We start from the raw sequence: 19,975 nt of genomic DNA, 5'->3' as shown, positions 1-19,975 counted from the left end.
AAGATGACAATAAACTATACGTAACAATATAACTCTAAACAGGTTGAGAAATGATAGCTGGAGACTTGTGGAACAATGTGCTAGAATGGTTTACTGTCAAGCCTCTGAGGATTTTCAGAGGATTCGATTGTAAAATCACTCTCCAAAGCCTAAACCAAAGCTAATTAAAATATAGCAAGCTGGTCTAAAAATGAAGAATGTCAACAGATGTTCAGATTTTAAAATCAACACAAGAGTTTTCTTCACTGACAGCCAGTGCTGTTTCCAGTCTATTCCTATCAGTCCATTGTAAGGCGCCTGTGTGGGAATGTTAATACATAGGGATGTACAAGAACGATCTGTAACCAGCTGTGATCTCACTATATACGTATACAATTCTTTAAGGAATGAACCTGTACATCCTATAAATTACATTTTAGTCTAGCCAACTGTATTCTGCTTGGTTTCCAAGTCAAACTGCTTTGGCATTATAGATGCATCCAGGATAGAAGTGCTCATTCTCCAAAGTAACCTCAAGGCTGCCTGAAGCACAGTGCATCACACTTCTTCATACTCAGCACACACCATCCGCCTTAGCCTTTACTTACTTTAAAATGAATGCAGCACCAGACATCCGAAATGTCCAACAGGACTATACATAAGTACAAATTGACTACTGAAGGTGTTAAATTGCTCACTGTGAAAAGCAGGTTCTATTAATTACTTATGAACGTCTGACTAAGTTCAGTGCTGTTGCATTTTCAAACTAAACCACATGTACACAAAACATCATCTACTCCATAGGCCTGATAACATTCGAATCAGAAAGCTTTGTTTTTTTTTTAATCTCTTTTTTTCTTGTTATCTATTAAAGCATAATAGTCTGTATAGATCTAAGATTAATCCTAAGAGGTTTATCTTATGGCTTATTGCTGACACTTAATTCAACCATCTCATACTACTGCATAGAAATGATCAATAATCATATGATCAATCTCAATTAAACTTTTTTCAATTCCCACATAAAATTCTTTTGCAATATTTTGTGCAATGTTTTGTTCTGTATTTGCAGTGTTATAGTGCTGGGGTTCTCTTGCAGTTTTAAATGTGTAAAATAATAATTTGCCTATTTAATGGGGGTAAGGAGTTTATCATTTTGCTGAGTTTTTACATTTGGTGACTTTATTTTGATGATTATTTGTATGTTTCTTTGATAAGGTTAGCGCCATATCAAAACCATGCCAATTTTGGTATAATTATTATATCATGAAATTAATCTCTATGCCAGGTACAGTATAAGAACAGTTTGGACGCAGTAAAAGAAAGTATTGAAAAACACTTACAGCCCACCATCATCATAGCCACAGAGAAGATTTTCTCGCCATCCGTGGTAGGAGCGATGTTACCAAAGCCAATGGTAGTCAGGCTGGTCATTGTGAAATAAAGTGATGATATGTACAGAGTGTCCTTACTGGGTCCTCCCTCCCACTGGCCTGATCCACTGGCATTGTACCGATAAGGTGTGCCGATACTGTTTGCTAGCTGATAGAGCCAGCTGTCTGTCTTAATGGTGTTGGTGACTTCATCAATGACCTCGTAATCACCGATGCTGTACCAGATACAGGCCAACCAATGAGCCACCAAGCCAAAGACGCAGACAAGGAGAACCAGAACAGCAGCTCCATACTCCAGATAGTGGTCCAGTTTACGCGCCACACGGCCCAGACGCAGAAGACGCACTACTTTAAGTGAGCTGAAAAGGCTGCTGAGTCCCTGAACAGAGAGAGAGAAAATAAATAATAATATTTGACTTTGATGGTCATCCAAAGAAGTTTTCTCTAGTACTGTGTAATCAGAAAGTACAAATAGTGCACCACATTCTACACAATCACCAGAGCCACATAAAATACCCAGAAGACATTTTTAAAATGGTAGAAGCTTTGGGGAATTTTTTTTTTTTTTTTTTTTTTAGATCTTTTGCTCATGAATAATTCTACTCTGAACAATGATTCAGCCAACTTTTGCCTACAGTTACTTTGATCTAACAGTTTTTAACCTAGAGAAGGAGGAGAGAAGAGGTCGTAATAGACAGCTACACTTCCTTTTCCCCAGTCACATCAAAGTCCTCTTTTCTCCTTTGAGTAGGAGGAAAAAAGTTGATCATAAAGTTGACGTTAGCAAGTGGCCACTGAGCTAAAACGATTCTAAATCTTAATATACTGTAACACTACATCTCATGCAGATGTATTACAGCATTTATTCACTATTAATATGACAGTATTTTGTATGTTTTTTATCTGATGTGTGAATTTTACTTGGAATCTATTTTCTATTCCTTCATAATGGATTTAAATTGCTATTATATATGCTTTAATAATTGTGTTTTATGTATGTTGTGTTGCGTGTACTTGATTTTACATTTTTGGTTTTTAAGAATATAAACATTCCAAATACAAATGACAAAATTTAAAATGTAAAAATTGTAATTAATATGAATTTTAAATTATATTTATTCCTAATGAGCAAGCCAGAAGCAATGGTGTGTTGAAATGAACAGAATTGAATTCCTCTCATTTAACCCTGAACTAATGAAGTATATTTTGTATAATAGTCCAGTTGCTGGTGACTATTTTAGTTTCAGCTTTAATTCAGAAATTGAAATAGGAAAGAAGAACTGGACGTATGTACAGAAAAGCTCCATGTTGCAAAAGATAGGTTTCTAGCTTTTTGAGAACAAGTGAAAAGAGAACGAGTGGGCTCGAGTGCAGATACACCCACACAGACTACAACAATAGATCCTTAGACAAAACAAAAACTAAATATCACTTGCCAACCTCATCCAAGTGAAGGTTTGAAAGAAGCCAGATTCACATGCAAAACAATGCATGTGTTTCTTAACATAATCTCTATTTAATGACAATCAAATGTTTCCTTTGCCTGCTATTTCAAAGGATTAAAATCTGACAAAATCATGCCTTCTAATAAAAGTTAATCCGTGAATACCTTTAATACAAGGTTCCATGTGCGCAGCTGACAAGATTTATGGGGATAACAGGGAAAACAACTGAAGTAGCAGTGGCGAGCCTAATTGTTTTATCTTCATTAGCATTAGCAAGTGGAAGACTGTCAACCTGGAACCATTTATAAATAGCTGCACCAGCACGCAACTCACATTTCTAATTAGCTTTTCCTTTTTCATAGTCCTGTGCTTTTTTTGTTCAAGCTGTCATGTAATCATGAGAACAAATCCTCAAACATGCAAAAGGAGCATCTTTTCCCAAAACACATTCCGGGGTTTGGGTTGGAGTATCCCATGGGTAGGTATATATATATATATATATATATATATATATATATATATATATATATATATACTAGCACATGACAGTCACTAATTCTACTAGACAAGCATTGTGTTGTGGAAATTAGAATGGAAATCTCTGCCTAGTAATTTATCATTCAGAGATCTAATTTGCATTTGTGCATGCTAAGCATTTAGCAAACTGTACAAAAGGTTTTCCTTTCCCAGTAATAATACTATAAAGCTAGTTTAAGCCTTTTAAAGACCTGGCCCTGTATTCATTAAAATTCTTAGTGCAAAGAGTTGCTCCTAGTGACAAAATTCTAAGAAAATTCTTGGAAATGTGAGCGTTTCCCCTTGAAATTAAAGAAAAGATCCTAGTAGAGATAAAAGTTATTCATAAAGCATCTTGACCCTTAAGAGTTCTTAAAATCAAAAAGCCTTAGGAGTAGTGAGGAGGACTTTTAAGAGGCTTTTTAGGAGTTTCTTCAGCAGAGGACAAAATGGCCAAAAGGTGAAGAGGGAGAAGAAATGTATATTGCATACAATATTTACTAATGATAGTGAGTTAATACGATGATTGACAGATTATTGACAGACGGATTATTTTTTATTAATTATACACACAGCACAAAAATGCCATAAATTTATATATTTTCTGACGCCACCGCATGAGAGATACGCTAACATCTCCGAAACAGTGCCGAAATTACATCATTTGTCTCTATGACTTTTCTGTGCTGTGTCTGAGATGTTTACATTAACTTTTACATTACATTTATAACATTTGTAACATACAGATGTTAGCACATCTCCAATATGATTGGTTTAATATGATCGGTCAGGAACATAATCCCTATTTTAACATAGAGACAAAGTTAAGGCTTATAATAGACCAGATTTTAAAAGCGCTCCTATTTTTGTTTATTGGACAACCAATCACAGTCTTCAAAAGAATGTGTCATACCGAGTAACAGAGTTAAGCCCCGCCTCCCTCCTCTTTAAGATAAAATATGTTGTATTTTCCTTTCTGAGAGTTGCTCTGAGATTGGTCCTGAATCACTCTTAAGATAAGATTCCTAGTAAGAAATTTTTAAGCTAAATTCGGAGCTCTCTGAGGTCATTCTTACAATCTTTATAAATACGGGCCCTGGTCTAGAAGAACTGTATAGGGCAAAAGAACTCAGAACTGGTGAGTATTTCCAAGTATTTGTTTTATCATGATAAAGCAAAGGGACATTGCTGAGAGCTGTTTATAGTGTTTTGTTTTGATAATGTTGAAAAATAAGAAAACTATTAAAATATAGGCATGATCTGTGTAAACCTGTACAATTTAAGCTGTTAAAATGATTTCACTTCCCTGATTATTAACAACATTTGTTTGTTCAAATAATTCAACAACACAATAAATACAACATTAAGAAGAAGACAAAGAAGAAAAAGAAGCTATTACACTATTAATACATTACTACATTATTTATATGTCTAAAATAAATTGTCTATAATTCCAAATGATATTATTTTTAGGTCTACTATTATTTTACTTTCTTTATCTAACACTGTTTTATGTAGAAGGTGCCACGCTTTAACAGCTCTTAGAACTGAATAAGATTAATTGTGGTAACCGTAGTCAACCTTCCTATACACATGAACACACACAATTTACTACCTTACGTGACATGTAATTGCGTATAATTATGAGGACATTTGGTTTCAACATAATCTTCTCTCACAAACACACATTATCACTGACATCATATCCTTAATGTTGCTCCAGGAACCAATCATCACTGCTTGTACCAAAAGAGAGCAGGTTACAATGGGTCAGTAATAGCTCTAGTAAAATCAACTAGTGTGTGTGTGTGTGTGTGTGTGTGTGTGCAGGTGCCTGCAGTGCCTGCTTAAAGAGCACGGTTTTAATGCGGCAGGCTCATTTGGATTGCCTCGCATCTAAAATCACTTTAGACAAACAAACACATGGGTGAATTGTTCAAAACATCATTAGCATAAAATTACAATACCATTAAATGCCTCCATACTCAATAAGCCGAAGTATAGAAGAGTCTCAAGCTGCAGGGAGGCGGTGAAAAAGAATGGTGAAACAACCACGAGGATAACAACAACAAAGAGAGAGGACCAAATTACCGGCAACAAGGAGTCTTCGGTGCGTGTGACGTTCCGTGCTGCCGGAATGTGGCCCACTGCAGAGGATTCAGAGATGGAGTCCTGAAATAATGGGGAATATTACTGAAGGTCAGAGAAGTCAAACACACAGAAGGTGGTTATTTAGTCTTTTGACGGTCCATTTTGACGGAACATACTTATTGTAAAAGTAAAGGAAAAATGCCATTTATGTAGATATGAGAGGAAAAGCCGCCCTATAATATCCCACTAACGTCTAAGTAACCCAACATCTTCAAACATAACAATGTAATTTTATTCTAAGGGCCATCAAAAGCAATAATTTACCATTGTTCAAGAAAATTTCATTAGCTGCTCAAATAGAGTCAGCACATCCATAATCTATGCAAATTCTCACACAAGAAGCCAATATTCCTAACCTAAAACCCCAAAGCATCTCAGATCAATCCTGCTTGGTCACAGTAGTTAGAAATAGGTTTGTGTTTGTTGGTGAAAATGAATTGATTTACTAACTGATTTATTTGTTCATTTGATCTGCTCCAGTATATAGAATTTGATTGAGTGACCCTGAAAGGATGAGAGTGTGCGAAAGTATCCAGTGCTACTGATGCGATAAAACAAATCAGAAAACGAAACCCGGTTCAAGTGGGAACATGAGAAACATTTAATAGTTATGTAAAATGATCTCAGTCAGCGTGTAGGAAAAGTTTGAACACTCAGAGCTGTACTGCATTGGGGAAGGGGATAGAACACAATTGCAGACAAGCATCTGACAGCTGCATGCCAGGAAGATGACATAAGCTGGGTGTTGCGCAAGCCTGAGAGCCTGTTTTAGCATGCATATAGCCAGTGTTCACATGTGCATGACATGACCTTTCTATATTCATCGGCAACAGTACGGGTAGGTTGTGAGAAAGGACTGCTGTGGAATGAGCGTAACATGGGTCTGTCATAGCAACACAAGGTGGTTGCAAATAAAACCTGTCAACTCAACAAGTGTGTTGATGGAGCTGACAACTCGATCTTAACTGTGGGGAAAAGAGAATTCAGTGGGGTCACAAGCAGTGAAGAAGGCTCTGACATTTTAATAACGTGTTTCAGTCATATATATATATATGTGTATGTATATATATATATATATATATATGTGTATGTATATATATATATATATATATATATATATATATATAAAGCTGTTTCTTACATTCTCTCCATTCTTCTTTTCTCTGTTTTGATTTCTATTATGAATTAGAAAGATTCTTTGAACGCATGCTAGAGACTGCATAGATTAGTCAACTAGTCACCTGATACATGCACTACACCTTGCTGTAGGCAGAGGTTGACTTGTCAGTCAGACAGTAAAGAAAGCAGGTTGGATGTACTTTTCGCTGTAGTTTGAATGTTTTTGTTTTTTTTGGCCCATTAACACTCTGATCACACATTGCATGAAGTGGAGAGGTGTGCGTGTGATTTTTTTTATTAACCTACTCCTAAAGGAATTCCTCTCACAGTTATTTTTGCTGTCATTTAAAGCTAACTCAAATCCCTGCACTGTGGCATCGTGAAGTGCATTGTGACCCATAACTGTTTAAAAATAACCTGGACAGAATCACACGTTGTACATCGCTGTTCAATCCCAATCAGCTGGTTTAGACTCGGATCATACCAGGGCTACAGTACGAGACTGTTTCAGACTCATTTTGAGATCTTAGTACGTTAAAATTTTAAAAGCTGCAAATTCTTCTGTTTACGTTGCATCTTCTAATATGTCGATTAACCAGAATAATAAAGATGCACAGACTTATTATTTCCATCTGTGTTATTTACTTTCTTCATTACAAATGTAGCTCAAAAAGCACTGAGGCTGGAAATTTGATTTGTAGCCTGTGATACAAATGTTGTGGCAGTTAATTGCTGAGCAGTTTCAGATCGCGCTCTTTGCTGCACAAATTGAATAGCCTAAAAATAGCCTCGTCTTGAAAAATGACTAGCTGACTACTTTATTTAAATTACAGGTCGAGTAGTTAAAAACCCCTAATGCATGCAGGACATAATGGACTGAGATGTATTACATGTAGACGCCCTCTATAAATAAATCTTTAAATAAATTGCCTCCTACGGCTTTAAAATTAAAAGCATACACAATATAAAATCAAATAAAGCATCATTTACAACTTTCATTCTCATTGTATTTTACAAAATATTAATGAATCTATTTAAAACATTTGTTATATGATAAGTATGGTTATGTTTATAAATGATTTGACTAAATTTGACTCATTTTGAAATCCTTTGCCTTGGATTTTCATTGAAGGAACTATTTTCTGCGATCTGTGTAGAACACTTCAACAAAGTCAGACTCTAAAGTGAGAGCATCCTCTTCTAGAAAACACAACATTTAGGTTGAATTATCTTAGAAGATGAAAATACACTCATTTATTTTGAGAAACTCTGAAACTGCAAAGCCAATCGTCTGTCTCTAGGCACAAGCCAGGAGGATTCACCTCGGATGGCACCGATCCATTAAAGTTCACCATGCACACACATTCACAGACTCATTCATACCAAGGGGAAATTTAGCAGAAGCCTACACACCCACACACACACACACACACACACAGGAAGAATGTGTGAAACCCCCCAAAGAGTGGAACCATGAATCACAAGACAAAAGATCAAGCCATTTTTTTATACTTTAGACTACAAAAGCAAAAATATGTTAAAGCCTTTAAGGAAAATGTGATAAAATGTCAAATGTGACAAAATTGTCAAATGAATACTAGATGGTAGAGCTGTGCCTTGACGTATTCTCTTACATTGTCACAATAATGGGATGAAAAATTGTTATTTTATTTGTCTGGATTTTCATGCACCTGTAGCCTACAGACAAGCGCTATAGAGCTGAAAATAGCTGTGAACAGCTTTCCTCTGTACGCGCTCCTGCATGCCAGTCGCTGTGTCAGAGTCTATTGCGTTTTAAGCACATCAGATTGATTAAGTCATGCAGGCAGAGCCCCAGATGCCACAGCGACGAAGATCTTTATTGCAAACCAGTGCACTGCAATTTGGTGGTTTTATTGCGTTCATCTTGTTGCTGAGCTGTATATACACTGATGGCATCAGCATGATGGGAGATGACGCCTGTTGCCAGGGCAACCATGAAACTGATGCAGACCGAAAATAAGATGTAAAGTTTGCATTATCTATGTAGAACATTGTGTGTATTTATAGCTTGGTGAAAATAATAATAATGCAAACTGAGACTCAGACTGTATTTCGCTTCAGGTTCTCCGCGCTGGCACACTGTCAGAGGTGTAGGTAAATGCAGTAGGCATGCATAAAGTCAGCATAATGCACTGGAATTGTGCCTAGTGTGGATTTTTTAGTCTGGAAAATAATGCATTTTCTTACTGATGCCTCACAGTGTCACATGACCTTTCGTTTTAAATAGGTAGCTGGATTCAAAGCACAGATCCAGCAATTATAATGCATAGTGGATGATAATAATCAAATTAAGTTGTTTAAAGTTTGGTGCTCTCTGTCATATACACCACCTTATATCTCAGCCATGCTGTTTAAAGGATAGTGTTGAACCTTTTTACATATTAATTTTAAATCATATCATTCAATAACATCTCTAAATTATTCTAATAATTATACTACCGTGACATTAATAGGAAAATTATTGATAGGGATAATTATAGCAAGTCAGTACCCACAGAGAGGTCCTGTGAGTTTAAAAGGTTAACTCTTCAGCTGGGCCTGTTCTTACTACTCAGCACTTAAATCAAATGATTAGACTAATAGGCCCTTAAAAGATCATGTGACCAGCCAGCAAATGCCCTTTAGCCACTGTCTGATCTGCTTAGGATCACTCTGCATAATGTACAGTTCTGTATGTGCATCAGTAACCACTCTAAGAGAAAATGGATATAATGGGAAGAAGTGGGTATTTTAGACTGCGGATCTCATGTACACATTTCAAAACTTCCACATCTAGTATATACTAATATAATAGCTGAATATAATAGCCAGACAAGCACACAATCTCACATGCATATAAATCCTGCATATATCATCTGTGTCAAGATAGGAAGGTTTGGGAAGATGTATACCATATAGTATGTACTGTATTGTTACATGTTCAGTCAGTTAGCTGTATGGTCTAGTCTTCATCAGCAAACATTTTTTAGCCTTTGGCATCAAGGAATTAGTGCTGGGTCTGTGGTGAACTCAAGAGTTCGCACTGGCCCATTAGGTCTACACTATAAACTGTTGTAGAAAGTACATTATTTACATTTACATTATTTACTGTCCATTGTCACCCAAATGAGGATGGGTTCCCTTTTGAACCTGGTTCATCTCAAGGTTTCTTCCTCATATCATCTCAGGGAGTTTTTCGTTGCTCATTAGTGATAGGGATAGATGTTAGAGATATATAGAAACTTAATTTTAAAGGTGCCCTGCCACACGTACAGTATTTCATTACGTTTGTGGTGATGTCTGAAGTTTACCATGGACTCTGTAACATTTTTTTGTGGAAAAAATACCTTGGTTACCTTGTTTCAAGCCATTCTAGTGTGGTATAGAAAGACTGCAGGAAGACTCAGCTTGATTTGCTCCAGTTCTCATGAATATTCAAATGAGCTATGCTGCTTGGCTCCGATTGGCTAACCACTAGGATATGAGAGCATGACTATTCATTCACCCAGCGCAATAAGTAGCCTAGGCTAGAGGAAATTTGTTTACAATCACCTTGAATTGCGGCAGAATGGCTTCTTCACAAGCCCGTTGACGTTCAGCCATCCTTGCTGTATAGGAAACTCACTGAGCTACACGAATTCTGTGGGCGCGGTCTCAAGTGGGAGAGCTCATGAATAGTAATGAGCTCAATCATTACTATGTCACACTGAGCAGCTTTTCCAACTGACCTGATTTCTCCCCTTATTTCTTTTAAGTGGCTAGAACTGACTTCTGTTTCTATACTTCTGTAAAGCTGAAACTTTAAGACAATGTAAATTGTTAAAAGTGCTATACAAATAAATTGAACTGAATTGAATTGAATTGAAATATATATTGTTTTTAAATGTATCTAAATGTATAATTCGTGTTAACTTGCAAGTAAGAGACCAAATAATGCTTCTAACAAACACTCAGATTCAAGCTGTAAATGAAGGATAATGTTTGAGAATGACTGAATTAAATGAATGAATTAATGAGGAAGGTGTGATGGTGCAGCAGGACGTTTTGCTGTCTCACAGTTTCACGGTGTTTGGTTGTGTGCTGAGGTTGGGTTATTGTTGTAATATATGTAGAGGTCACCCTAAATGAACGAAATTATACTAAAATAACTGACCAGAATAAAGTGCTCACTTAAGATACATAAATAAATAAATAAATAAATAAGTAAATAAATAAATAAATGAATGAAGGAATTAATGAATGAATGTTTATTTAAACAGGTCCATTTGCCAGTTTAGATATAATGGAAATATATAAATAAAGTAATACTTTTTTGGTTAGCTTCTTCATCTTTTTATTTTTTATATAATTTTTTTGAACCATGACAGGCTTTGTCAAGATCTGGTTATAAAAATGCTGTGCACTTGTTGTTTCTGTGTAAATTTCATAGTCTTTCATGGAGTTTCTGATATCTTTTGTACCTCATTTGTACACCAGACACCTGACACCATGTCGCCGAGGCCGCTTTTTTCCTTCTCGATAGGTGAGTAACGTTGCTTTCACAGAACTAATATATGCCGTCCTTATGCTTGTGTGTCATTTTTGCTTGTTTGTTTATCTGCAATCGTATTGTTCTTCCCTTCAGCTATGATAAAGACACATTTCTTTCCATTAGTTGCCTGGGTTACGTATGTATGTGTGGGTGGAGCTATCAATACAGGGGTGTGAACCATTCGGGTTAGGGGCGTGTTTGTTTTGGTGATTTCAAATGTCAACATTGCCTTTCAAACAACGGAGACCCCACCTTTAAGCAGACTAAATCTAAACACCATTACACAATATGAGATTAATATTATGCACATAGAGCAAGGCTGGACTAAATAATAGTTATACTAATTATTATAATTAATAGTTGTACTATTATAATTATACTTATTAGTTATTACTAATAGTTATACTATTAAAAGTTAGTACAGAGCTTGGTTTGAATGAGTTATAGCAAGAAAATCTCATTGGCTATTTCTAACACAGGGGTGCAAAACATACAGCTAGTTGGCTGTAAAAGTCCTGTCTGCTAGTTTGGTTTGTCTCTGCAGGATGATGAGTAGAAAAAACTAGTAGTTGTCATCTTCTGGCTTTATAGATATCAAATAGAGAGCCTTTCTTAGAATTATTTGATAGCTGCTAATGTACACCTAAGAAATGTACAATAAAAAATGTTTTTTTAAAAGGGGGAAAAAATGACAATTATACTGTATGTTTATTCTGGGAAACAAACTAGAAGACTTTTTTAATACTTTTGCTCCCAGCAGGTGGAAAGGTATTAAACATTTAATAATTGATCATTTAATAATTGACAGCACTATGAAACTAATCATGGTAAAAAAAAGTATGGCAGGTGTACTGGGCTATATATACTGTATTTATTATTATAAAGTTATAGCGCTGCAAAGTATTACTGTTATATGAATAGGCTAGTCACTGATATAATTTTAACCAATCTGGCCCCTGAATCATTGGCATAGGAAGAATAGGACGTTTGCCACATTTAGTGATTAAAAAAAGCCCCAGACTCTCATGTGAAAGCTAGATGTCTGGATTGGGATACAACGTACACAATGACAAAGAAGGTGTTATGAGATCCCACTACATCTTACCTCATCCACATTCTCAAAAGCATTGATGATGTCATATGGCAGGCAGGAGAGCAGGTCAATGACAAACCAGGTTTTCAGATAGTTCATGCGGATAAGTTTAGGATCTGAAATAACCTCTCCACCAGGCCCTACAAACGTGGTGTGGAAATTAAGCACAATGTCCACCAAGAAGATGACGTCCACTACACTGTCCACCACCAGCCAGGCCAGGTTGTTCTGTTTGGTCTTGAAGGAGACGTTATATGGCACCATGATGGCAGTATAGAAGGTGAGGATGAGGATGACCCAGTCCCAGGTGGTCTTGAAGGTGCAGTAGTGTAGGATGATATGAGGAGGAGTTTTTGGAGCCTCTTGTTTGTATTGCGGGAGGATGTCTGAGCCTAACTGAAGAGCCTGGATGGAAAAGAGAGAAAAGTATGTATGAGGCAATGTGTAACAGGGTCAGTGTTTTCATGTGTGTTTTCAACTTTGTTTATCCTTTATGGTATCAGACTGTATTTATCTTTCTTCTCTAGTATTACCATGGGAAATAACACAGCAGAAGTGCATGGATATAAAGGTATTCATGACACACTACATATCATATCAGCACTTACAAGAAAGTGGAGTCGAGTTTCTATATTCTGAAAATGGTAATGAAGTGAAAAAATTGTGCGTGCAAAAGGCACAGACCTTTAAAAAGGTGACTCATCAGTGATTTTGCTATCCAGTAACGAAAGCTGACCTTTCTGGTCTGTACTGATAAAAAATGCTAGGCAGGGAGAGATACAATACTCACCTCAGCCAGTCGTGAATGCTTGTGGCTCACTTCAGTTTTGTTTAACGGGGTGAGTTGTTGGAGTGTACCACGGCTGTTGGTCAGCGCTCTGGTCAGTCTTGCAAATTTGGTCCATCCTATTATAGGAAAATCGAGTCAGAAAGAAGATTTTTTTTACTTTAAAATAATCCTGCTGTATATGTAAAACCCCCATACCTTTATACATATATGGAGGCCATGCTTTACTAAGACACAAAAAAACAAGTCATTATTCGTGTGTACAGTCTTAAGCGTAATAAATTACATGTGTGCTTAGTGAGCAAGTGTGTGTGAATTACAAGAACACTGTTGTGTGATTGACATCTCATGCAAAACAGACTGAGAGAATGATTGCAAATGAAGGTGGATTGTATGCACTAAATGTTTTAATCTGTGGTGAATCTGAAAGACACTCCAGGAAGAGTGAACTAAAGTTGAAACTGAAGTATAACAGTTCTAGGCAGCGAGGCACATCAAAACACAGAATACAGTCTGTAAATGCACATTATGTTAATAAAGTAAATGGAAAGGAAATTTTTAAATCAAAGGTTCTGTTTAAATGCTCTTGGCACTGGATGTGCAAATGTGTGGAAAATATGTAATGTGAAAGCGATGGTAATATCAAGTCATTATTTTGAGTCATTTTCAGTTTATTTTAATGAGGCATATTATAAATAAACTCTCTTATCGTTAAGCGTCTGTTGGAAAGTAGCTTTAGGAATTTCAACACCTGCCCTTCATTAGTAGTAATTTGTATCACTGAATCATTACTAATCTTTTTGGATTGACATGTCATGTATTTGGCAACTTTAGACTAGAAACACCAGCAAATGAATGTGTGAATATTCATGAAGACAAATATGCAAAACACATGGTATTTTGCTCATATAAAGTATGCAATTCTCCATAGAATCTGTTAGGTTGGATGGTGTTTTTACACACAAACAAAACAGCAAATCAGTGCTGAGAGCTTGAAGGACTTAAAAGGACAGCAGAAAATAATTAAACCAAACTTAGTTCCCATGACAAGCTTCTTTCTGTCTACCTTTCCTGCTTTCAACTGAATGAAGAGCTCTCATCCTTTGTCTTGTTCCTATATCTAAATTGTCATTGTCATTCAGCTGCTTTCTGTTCAGGATCATTACAGCAGACCATTCAACATCACATTTTCGCAGCACAGGACCAGATAAAAACTGGAAACCTGGGCTCTGGCTAGGGTCCAGGTTTAAATCTTAAAATATTGTTTGTTTTCAGATTGCGGTGCTGAGGAGAGCAAACGCCATCATCTCAGAACTGATGCTCAGCCGCATGTTTCTTTAGTTTGAAAGTGCACTAGATTAGACTCATTCAGCTTAGTCCCTAAAGAGACTGAGATTTATAGTGTCAGACACTAAAAGCAGACTGGAGGAAAGACAGAGATGCATTGCTGTTTTCCAATTTAAGAACAACAAGAAAGGGAAAAGTGACCATTTCATACATTTTACAACAATAGTACACAGGGGCACTCTCACTACACAACCACATGCCACATGAGCTCTGTAGAGGATAAGGAATGGGAAAATCTGCCTTGTGTACTGATTGGCTCAAGCTCTCCAGCAGAGCATTCAAACATATAAAAGAGCCTTAGTGCTCAGTGGAGAAAACTGACAAACAGGCACTAAACAGGCAGAATTTTAGCATCTGTACAGTAGCCATTATTGTTGAGTAACATTAAGAAGATGAATATGAATGGGGATTTAAGTATTTCCACAAGAGACCTGTATAAATTGACAAAAAGAGGCAAGAAAAGGGAAAGAGGGAGGTAAATAAGTAAATCAGAAAGGTTAAGGTGACAATAGAGAGATTGGATAAGGAGGGGATGAAAAAAGAAAGTAACAATTGTCCAAAATATAAGCTTTCTCTGAGGACAAGGTGATGACTCTAAGACTATCAGAGACCTTATGCAGCTCTCCATTATGGAGCGTATATATTCCCTTCAGATTTCCACTAAGATGATATTTGCTCTCTTTGCCTAGGTTAAGGAAGTCTGCCAAGCACAAGGTTGGACAGAAACCATAACATAAGTAATAGCGACAAGTAATAGAAAAGGACATGGAGAGAGATGACATTGTCTATTTGGCTTCTTTGTACCCTCTGGGTTTTTGATTCAAGAATCACTTCTTAACTTTATAACTGGTCACAGTTGTTGGGTTTCAGTAGCTGCATCTGTCAAGATTTCATATTATTTTTACTTTTGGGGTCATGGTGATATTGCACAGCTCCCAATAGCCAGTGGCAGATGCTCAGAGGTTCAGGTACCTCAGAGTCCCACACATTGATATATACAAACTATATAAACGCGTACTGGGTATACCAAGAGGCTTAAGGATTACTGTAATATGTGTTGACAAAAGCACACATTTTGCAATAAAGTCCATAGTGTATAGACTGATGTACATTCACTCTAACAGTTATGAAAATCTGGTGCATATTTTAACTTCCCCTAAAAGCACTCCAGATCACGGCAATGCATGTTATCCAAGTGGGACTACTGCTTCTGAAACCAAGACACACAACTAGGTCTGTGTACCCGAGGGCAAGTAGAAGAAAGTACACTGTGATGTGGAATACAGCTCCTAAAATAGCTCTCTACTACATGACTTGTTAATTACAATGCCTGTTTTATAATGAGCATGTAACAGAAGCTTTAGCACATTATGAGACGCTCTTTAACATAACATGAGTAGTAAGTGCACAGACCAGCCTTTACAATACACTAGATTTACTACAAAACAATACAAGGATACCACAAAGAAGGATATCTTAAAAACAATCCTGAATTTTTTTTACTTTGTTAATTAATATTGTGCAGCAATTCATCATTATCAAGACTTAAGACAAAATTCTTGCACCAGAATGTACTGTAAATACACATTTTTATTCTAAATGTCATACATATATAAGCATGGAAAACAATATCAGGGTTTTCACCACTCTTCAACAAATCTGGATTTTCCAATCTTTACAAGCATGAACAAAAAAGAAGAGTGATGTCCAGCCATACACTGCTTCACACCAAAGTTACCTGTTTCACGCAGTTGGGGTGAAATGAAGAAAAGCGACAACTACGTGATAAACCTTCTAAAAGTGAATTAAGTGGTAGCTTAGTGGTTAAGATGTTGGACCACTGATTGGAAGGCTGTGAGTTTGAATCCCAGGACCACTATTCTGCCACTGCTGGGCCCTCACCCTTTGGATAAGGGTGTCTGCCATCTGTTCACAAAACATGTATATGTTTTATGGTAGAAAAGGCATTTAAGAAATGCACTCTAGCCTTAGAAAGAAATAAATCACTCCAAACCCAAGTTCTGCTCAAGCCACTAATGGAGCTGGTCTAAGTAATTAACTTCATCCATAGTTACTTCATTACTTTAATGATAGTCTTAACTGATCCCAAATAACATTTGGTTACAATTACAAATTAAATGGTAAAGGATTTAGCATGGCAGCTAACTCTAGCTATATATAAATCTTTTTTGATACACAATTTTCTAGTCACATCTTATTTACCTAACCAACAAAAAAGCAACTAGGTGTATATACAGTATTTTGATAAACTTGTCTGCATTCTGGTGGAATTTACCAGACAGACCAATTAAAAACTATTTTTATTTTAGTTTTTCTAAAGTGGTAGAAAATAACACTCTTTTACTATCCCATATATCACTCTTCTATAATTTCACAATATTGAGTGTTGCTTTTACATACATCCTTGCCACTGAAGTGAAAATGCAGCTAGAAATTCACATATGACTGTCGAAAACCTTTTTTCTGTCTTTTTCTTTTGTCTTTTGACCATATCTGGGGCATCGTTCAATATATGACGTTGGGAAGTAGAGGCACACCTGTTCAAATGCTGAAAGCTTGACCGAGGTCATAGAGGAAGGCAACGGTTACTAAGCATTAATTGAACAAACAAATACGGTAGTGCTTTGGATCAGTCAGTCAATGCTTGTGTTATAGAGTGACATACATGAACCTTTACTAGTTAAACATTATGAAAGTGACAGGTGTGAGTTCCAAACTGGATCTGTCAACTATCAAACTGGATTATTAGGTATGTGTCATAAAATGACCATGTATCATATCACAGATATTCTGGGCTAATGATAATGTTTAGTGGTCTCTCTGTACACAGAAATGCACATATAATAAAAAGATAATGCCTAAACTTCTGCTATATTCAAATAACTTGATTTCCGTTGACTCAGAAAAGCCATGTGCTGTTTAGAATAACTGTAAATTATTTCTTATATTACTTTTAAGATATACTTATATTGTGTATTTATATAGTACACCTGTAGTAGAGTCTGATGAATACTAAGACCCGAACACATGCAGTGTGGTTCTGTGTGTTGTCATCTTATGCACTGTTCTAGCTTATTTTTGTGTATGCACCAGGGGTTTTTGGTACAAAAACTGTTTAACGTCACATAGCAAATTCTTCACAAAATGTAATTTGGACAAATAGGTACAAGACACTCAAGAAAGAAGCACCACACAGCCGGTGGAATAGAGAGGCTGAGAAAGAAAGTTCACTCCTTATCCTCTTTAGCCCTGGATGTCTATCTGAGAAGGGAGCAGGTGTGAGTTTGCCTCAGCTCCACAGCTGACACCTTGCACCTGCTTGTCGTTCTGCCAATCTAACAATGTGACAGAAACTACCGGCCTGCTTCAAACACTGCATGTGTGTGTGGGGGTTTTTGTGTGTGTGTGTGTGTGTGTAGGTTTCAGGAGGGTACACTGCAAGCCAGGATCATGTCAAAGTTGTGCTTTAACTTAGCAGAGTCACCCAAGCTGATAAGGAAAGTAGGCACCAAATCAGGGGAGCGGGGAAGTAGGGGTCAGAGGGCTAGGAAAATATAGAGAAATCTGACATTTCCCATCAATCACACACATAAGTGGAGTTCTCCTGTGCTGCCGGAAAAGAGAGCCTTCTTAAACACAAAGTGACAGCTCTTCTATCCCCTGCTCTATTCTGCTAGGACAGGCTACGGCTCACAGCACTGCACAGATCAGCTAGGCTGCAGAATCTCTAATTGACCTTGTAATGGCCCTTTCACACTGTATCTCTTTTTAAAATGCAAGTCTGTAATTATTAAGACAGTTCTGAATTTGCACAAGAGGTAGCGAGAATAACGTGTGTGTTGTGAAAACCCCAATACCAGCAATTTCTTTTATTTTATCATCTCAATAATCGAATTCTTAAAAATGTCCTAATATATCAGTTAAATGGTGAGTATGAACTGTATTACACACAGTATATTATAAGAAATGGAAGTGAAGAATAGGAGATCGGGTGGGACATTAGCCAGTTACTGTATGTTCAACTCACACAACAAATCTCCAGTCCAGTATGTATTATTACAAGCTTTACCTTCTGGCAAAATTCACATCAAAACATAACATTTGTATCAGTTATCATATCTGCTGTGGTCTTACCTTTGGTGGTCTCGTCCTCAATGGGCTGTTTGAAGACGGTTATGTCCTTAAAGGTGCAGAGGAACAGAACCACTTTATCGTTTTCGTTCCTGATCGGGGCCACCTGCATGTATAGCCATACTGGGCTCCCTGAGTTGGCCGTAGAAAGGAGGTATGAAAATAAAGTCATTGGGATGAGATGGTTGTACAAGAACAGGGAGGGATGAAATAAATGAGAATGAGTAAGGAAAAAAAGGTAATTATTTCGATATAATGGTTTTATGGGTTAGATATAGAGATTAAAGAGTGGAGAAACATGAAACTTCAACAGCTGATTCGTTAATATGTGAAACCTGCTGTGTAGCTGCCTAAAGGATCATTAAGCCACAGATTATCCAGACAGGCTTATCTTTAGAAAGTGTTTTAGGACTATTGATCTTAAGTGTCTACACAGACAAATGGGAAATGTAAGATAACTACAGGCCTTAAAAGCATTATGTAAGTTTGACTGTCTACAACATGTCCCTTATCACAACAAAATAGACAATGAACAATAGCAAAAAGTCTGAGCTTTGCCAGCAAGTACCAACAACTAATTCAGAAAAGATTAAACCCTGAAGAATGCACAAATCTAGAGGTGTAAATAGATGAGTACAGCACATCATTTACTGGGGAAGTAGTTTCAAAGATTCTAAGTAATGAGGTTGTCTGCGATATCAATCTAAAAGCAAAAGATTGGTTGTTGCACACATTGAATGGATTTATGCATATATTCAATGTTTTTTGTTTTGGTTTGAGGTTTTTTCCATAACACAAATGCTCCTTTTATTATATTGTTCATCAGATCAATTTAAATTGAATCATCATTATTTTTGCTTGTGTCTGCCAGTGCAAGACTGAATTTAGAACGCAAAAAGCTCTTCCTGTAACAGCTAAAATACATAATAAATAAAGAACAGTTTGTGCTTTAAAGTGCTTCAAAGAGTAGGCTCTTGTTAACGCCGTACACCGTACACCCAGCTAAAAGCCTTAAACACAATGATTGCCTGCATGAAGTCCTGTTATACTCACTGTTCTTCTTATAGAGTAGAACTTCAAAGCAATTGGACTCATAGTTGTCAAAAGTCTGCCTGACTTTGTCTATTGTCTTCTTGTCTGTCAATTCACCATACATAAAACTGCCAGAGATGAAGTGAGAAGGGTTTTGGGGAGAGAATGGAGAAAGAAGGAATCGGGTGGGAGAGGGGATGAAGAAGGGTGGTTGAGGTACAGAAACAGGGAGCAAGGGAGAAAGAGAAAGAGAGTGAGTTAGAGTGAGTGAACACACCTGCGTATCACAAACAGCCTCTCAACAAAGTCTTTGTCAATGTCAATTAATTTAGCGTTTGTGTGGGTGTGTGTTGGGTATAGTGGGTGATGACACTGGCTGAATGATCCCACAATTCCACTGTTTGTCTT

General features: G+C 36.8%; 1 protein-coding gene across 1 annotated transcript in view; it reads right to left on the bottom strand.

Annotated features, from left to right (window-relative positions):
* kcnh5a (potassium voltage-gated channel, subfamily H (eag-related), member 5a) overlaps positions 1 to 19,975 on the bottom strand; it is a 67,916-nt gene that overhangs the window by 34,794 nt on the left and 13,147 nt on the right. The window contains exons 3-8 of the mRNA XM_060865026.1: positions 19,589 to 19,695; positions 18,539 to 18,667; positions 13,040 to 13,155; positions 12,262 to 12,654; positions 5,426 to 5,506; positions 1,323 to 1,752 (exon numbers count right to left, since the gene is read on the bottom strand). Of these exons, the coding sequence (XP_060721009.1) occupies positions 1,323 to 1,752; positions 5,426 to 5,506; positions 12,262 to 12,654; positions 13,040 to 13,155; positions 18,539 to 18,667; positions 19,589 to 19,695 (1,256 nt within the window). The remainder of the gene's footprint in view (positions 1 to 1,322; positions 1,753 to 5,425; positions 5,507 to 12,261; positions 12,655 to 13,039; positions 13,156 to 18,538; positions 18,668 to 19,588; positions 19,696 to 19,975) is intronic.

The sequence above is a fragment of the Tachysurus vachellii genome, chromosome 3 (assembly GCF_030014155.1).
Source record: "Tachysurus vachellii isolate PV-2020 chromosome 3, HZAU_Pvac_v1, whole genome shotgun sequence".
NCBI lineage: Eukaryota > Metazoa > Chordata > Actinopteri > Siluriformes > Bagridae > Tachysurus > Tachysurus vachellii.
This window is presented reverse-complemented; position numbering and strand designations above follow the sequence as displayed.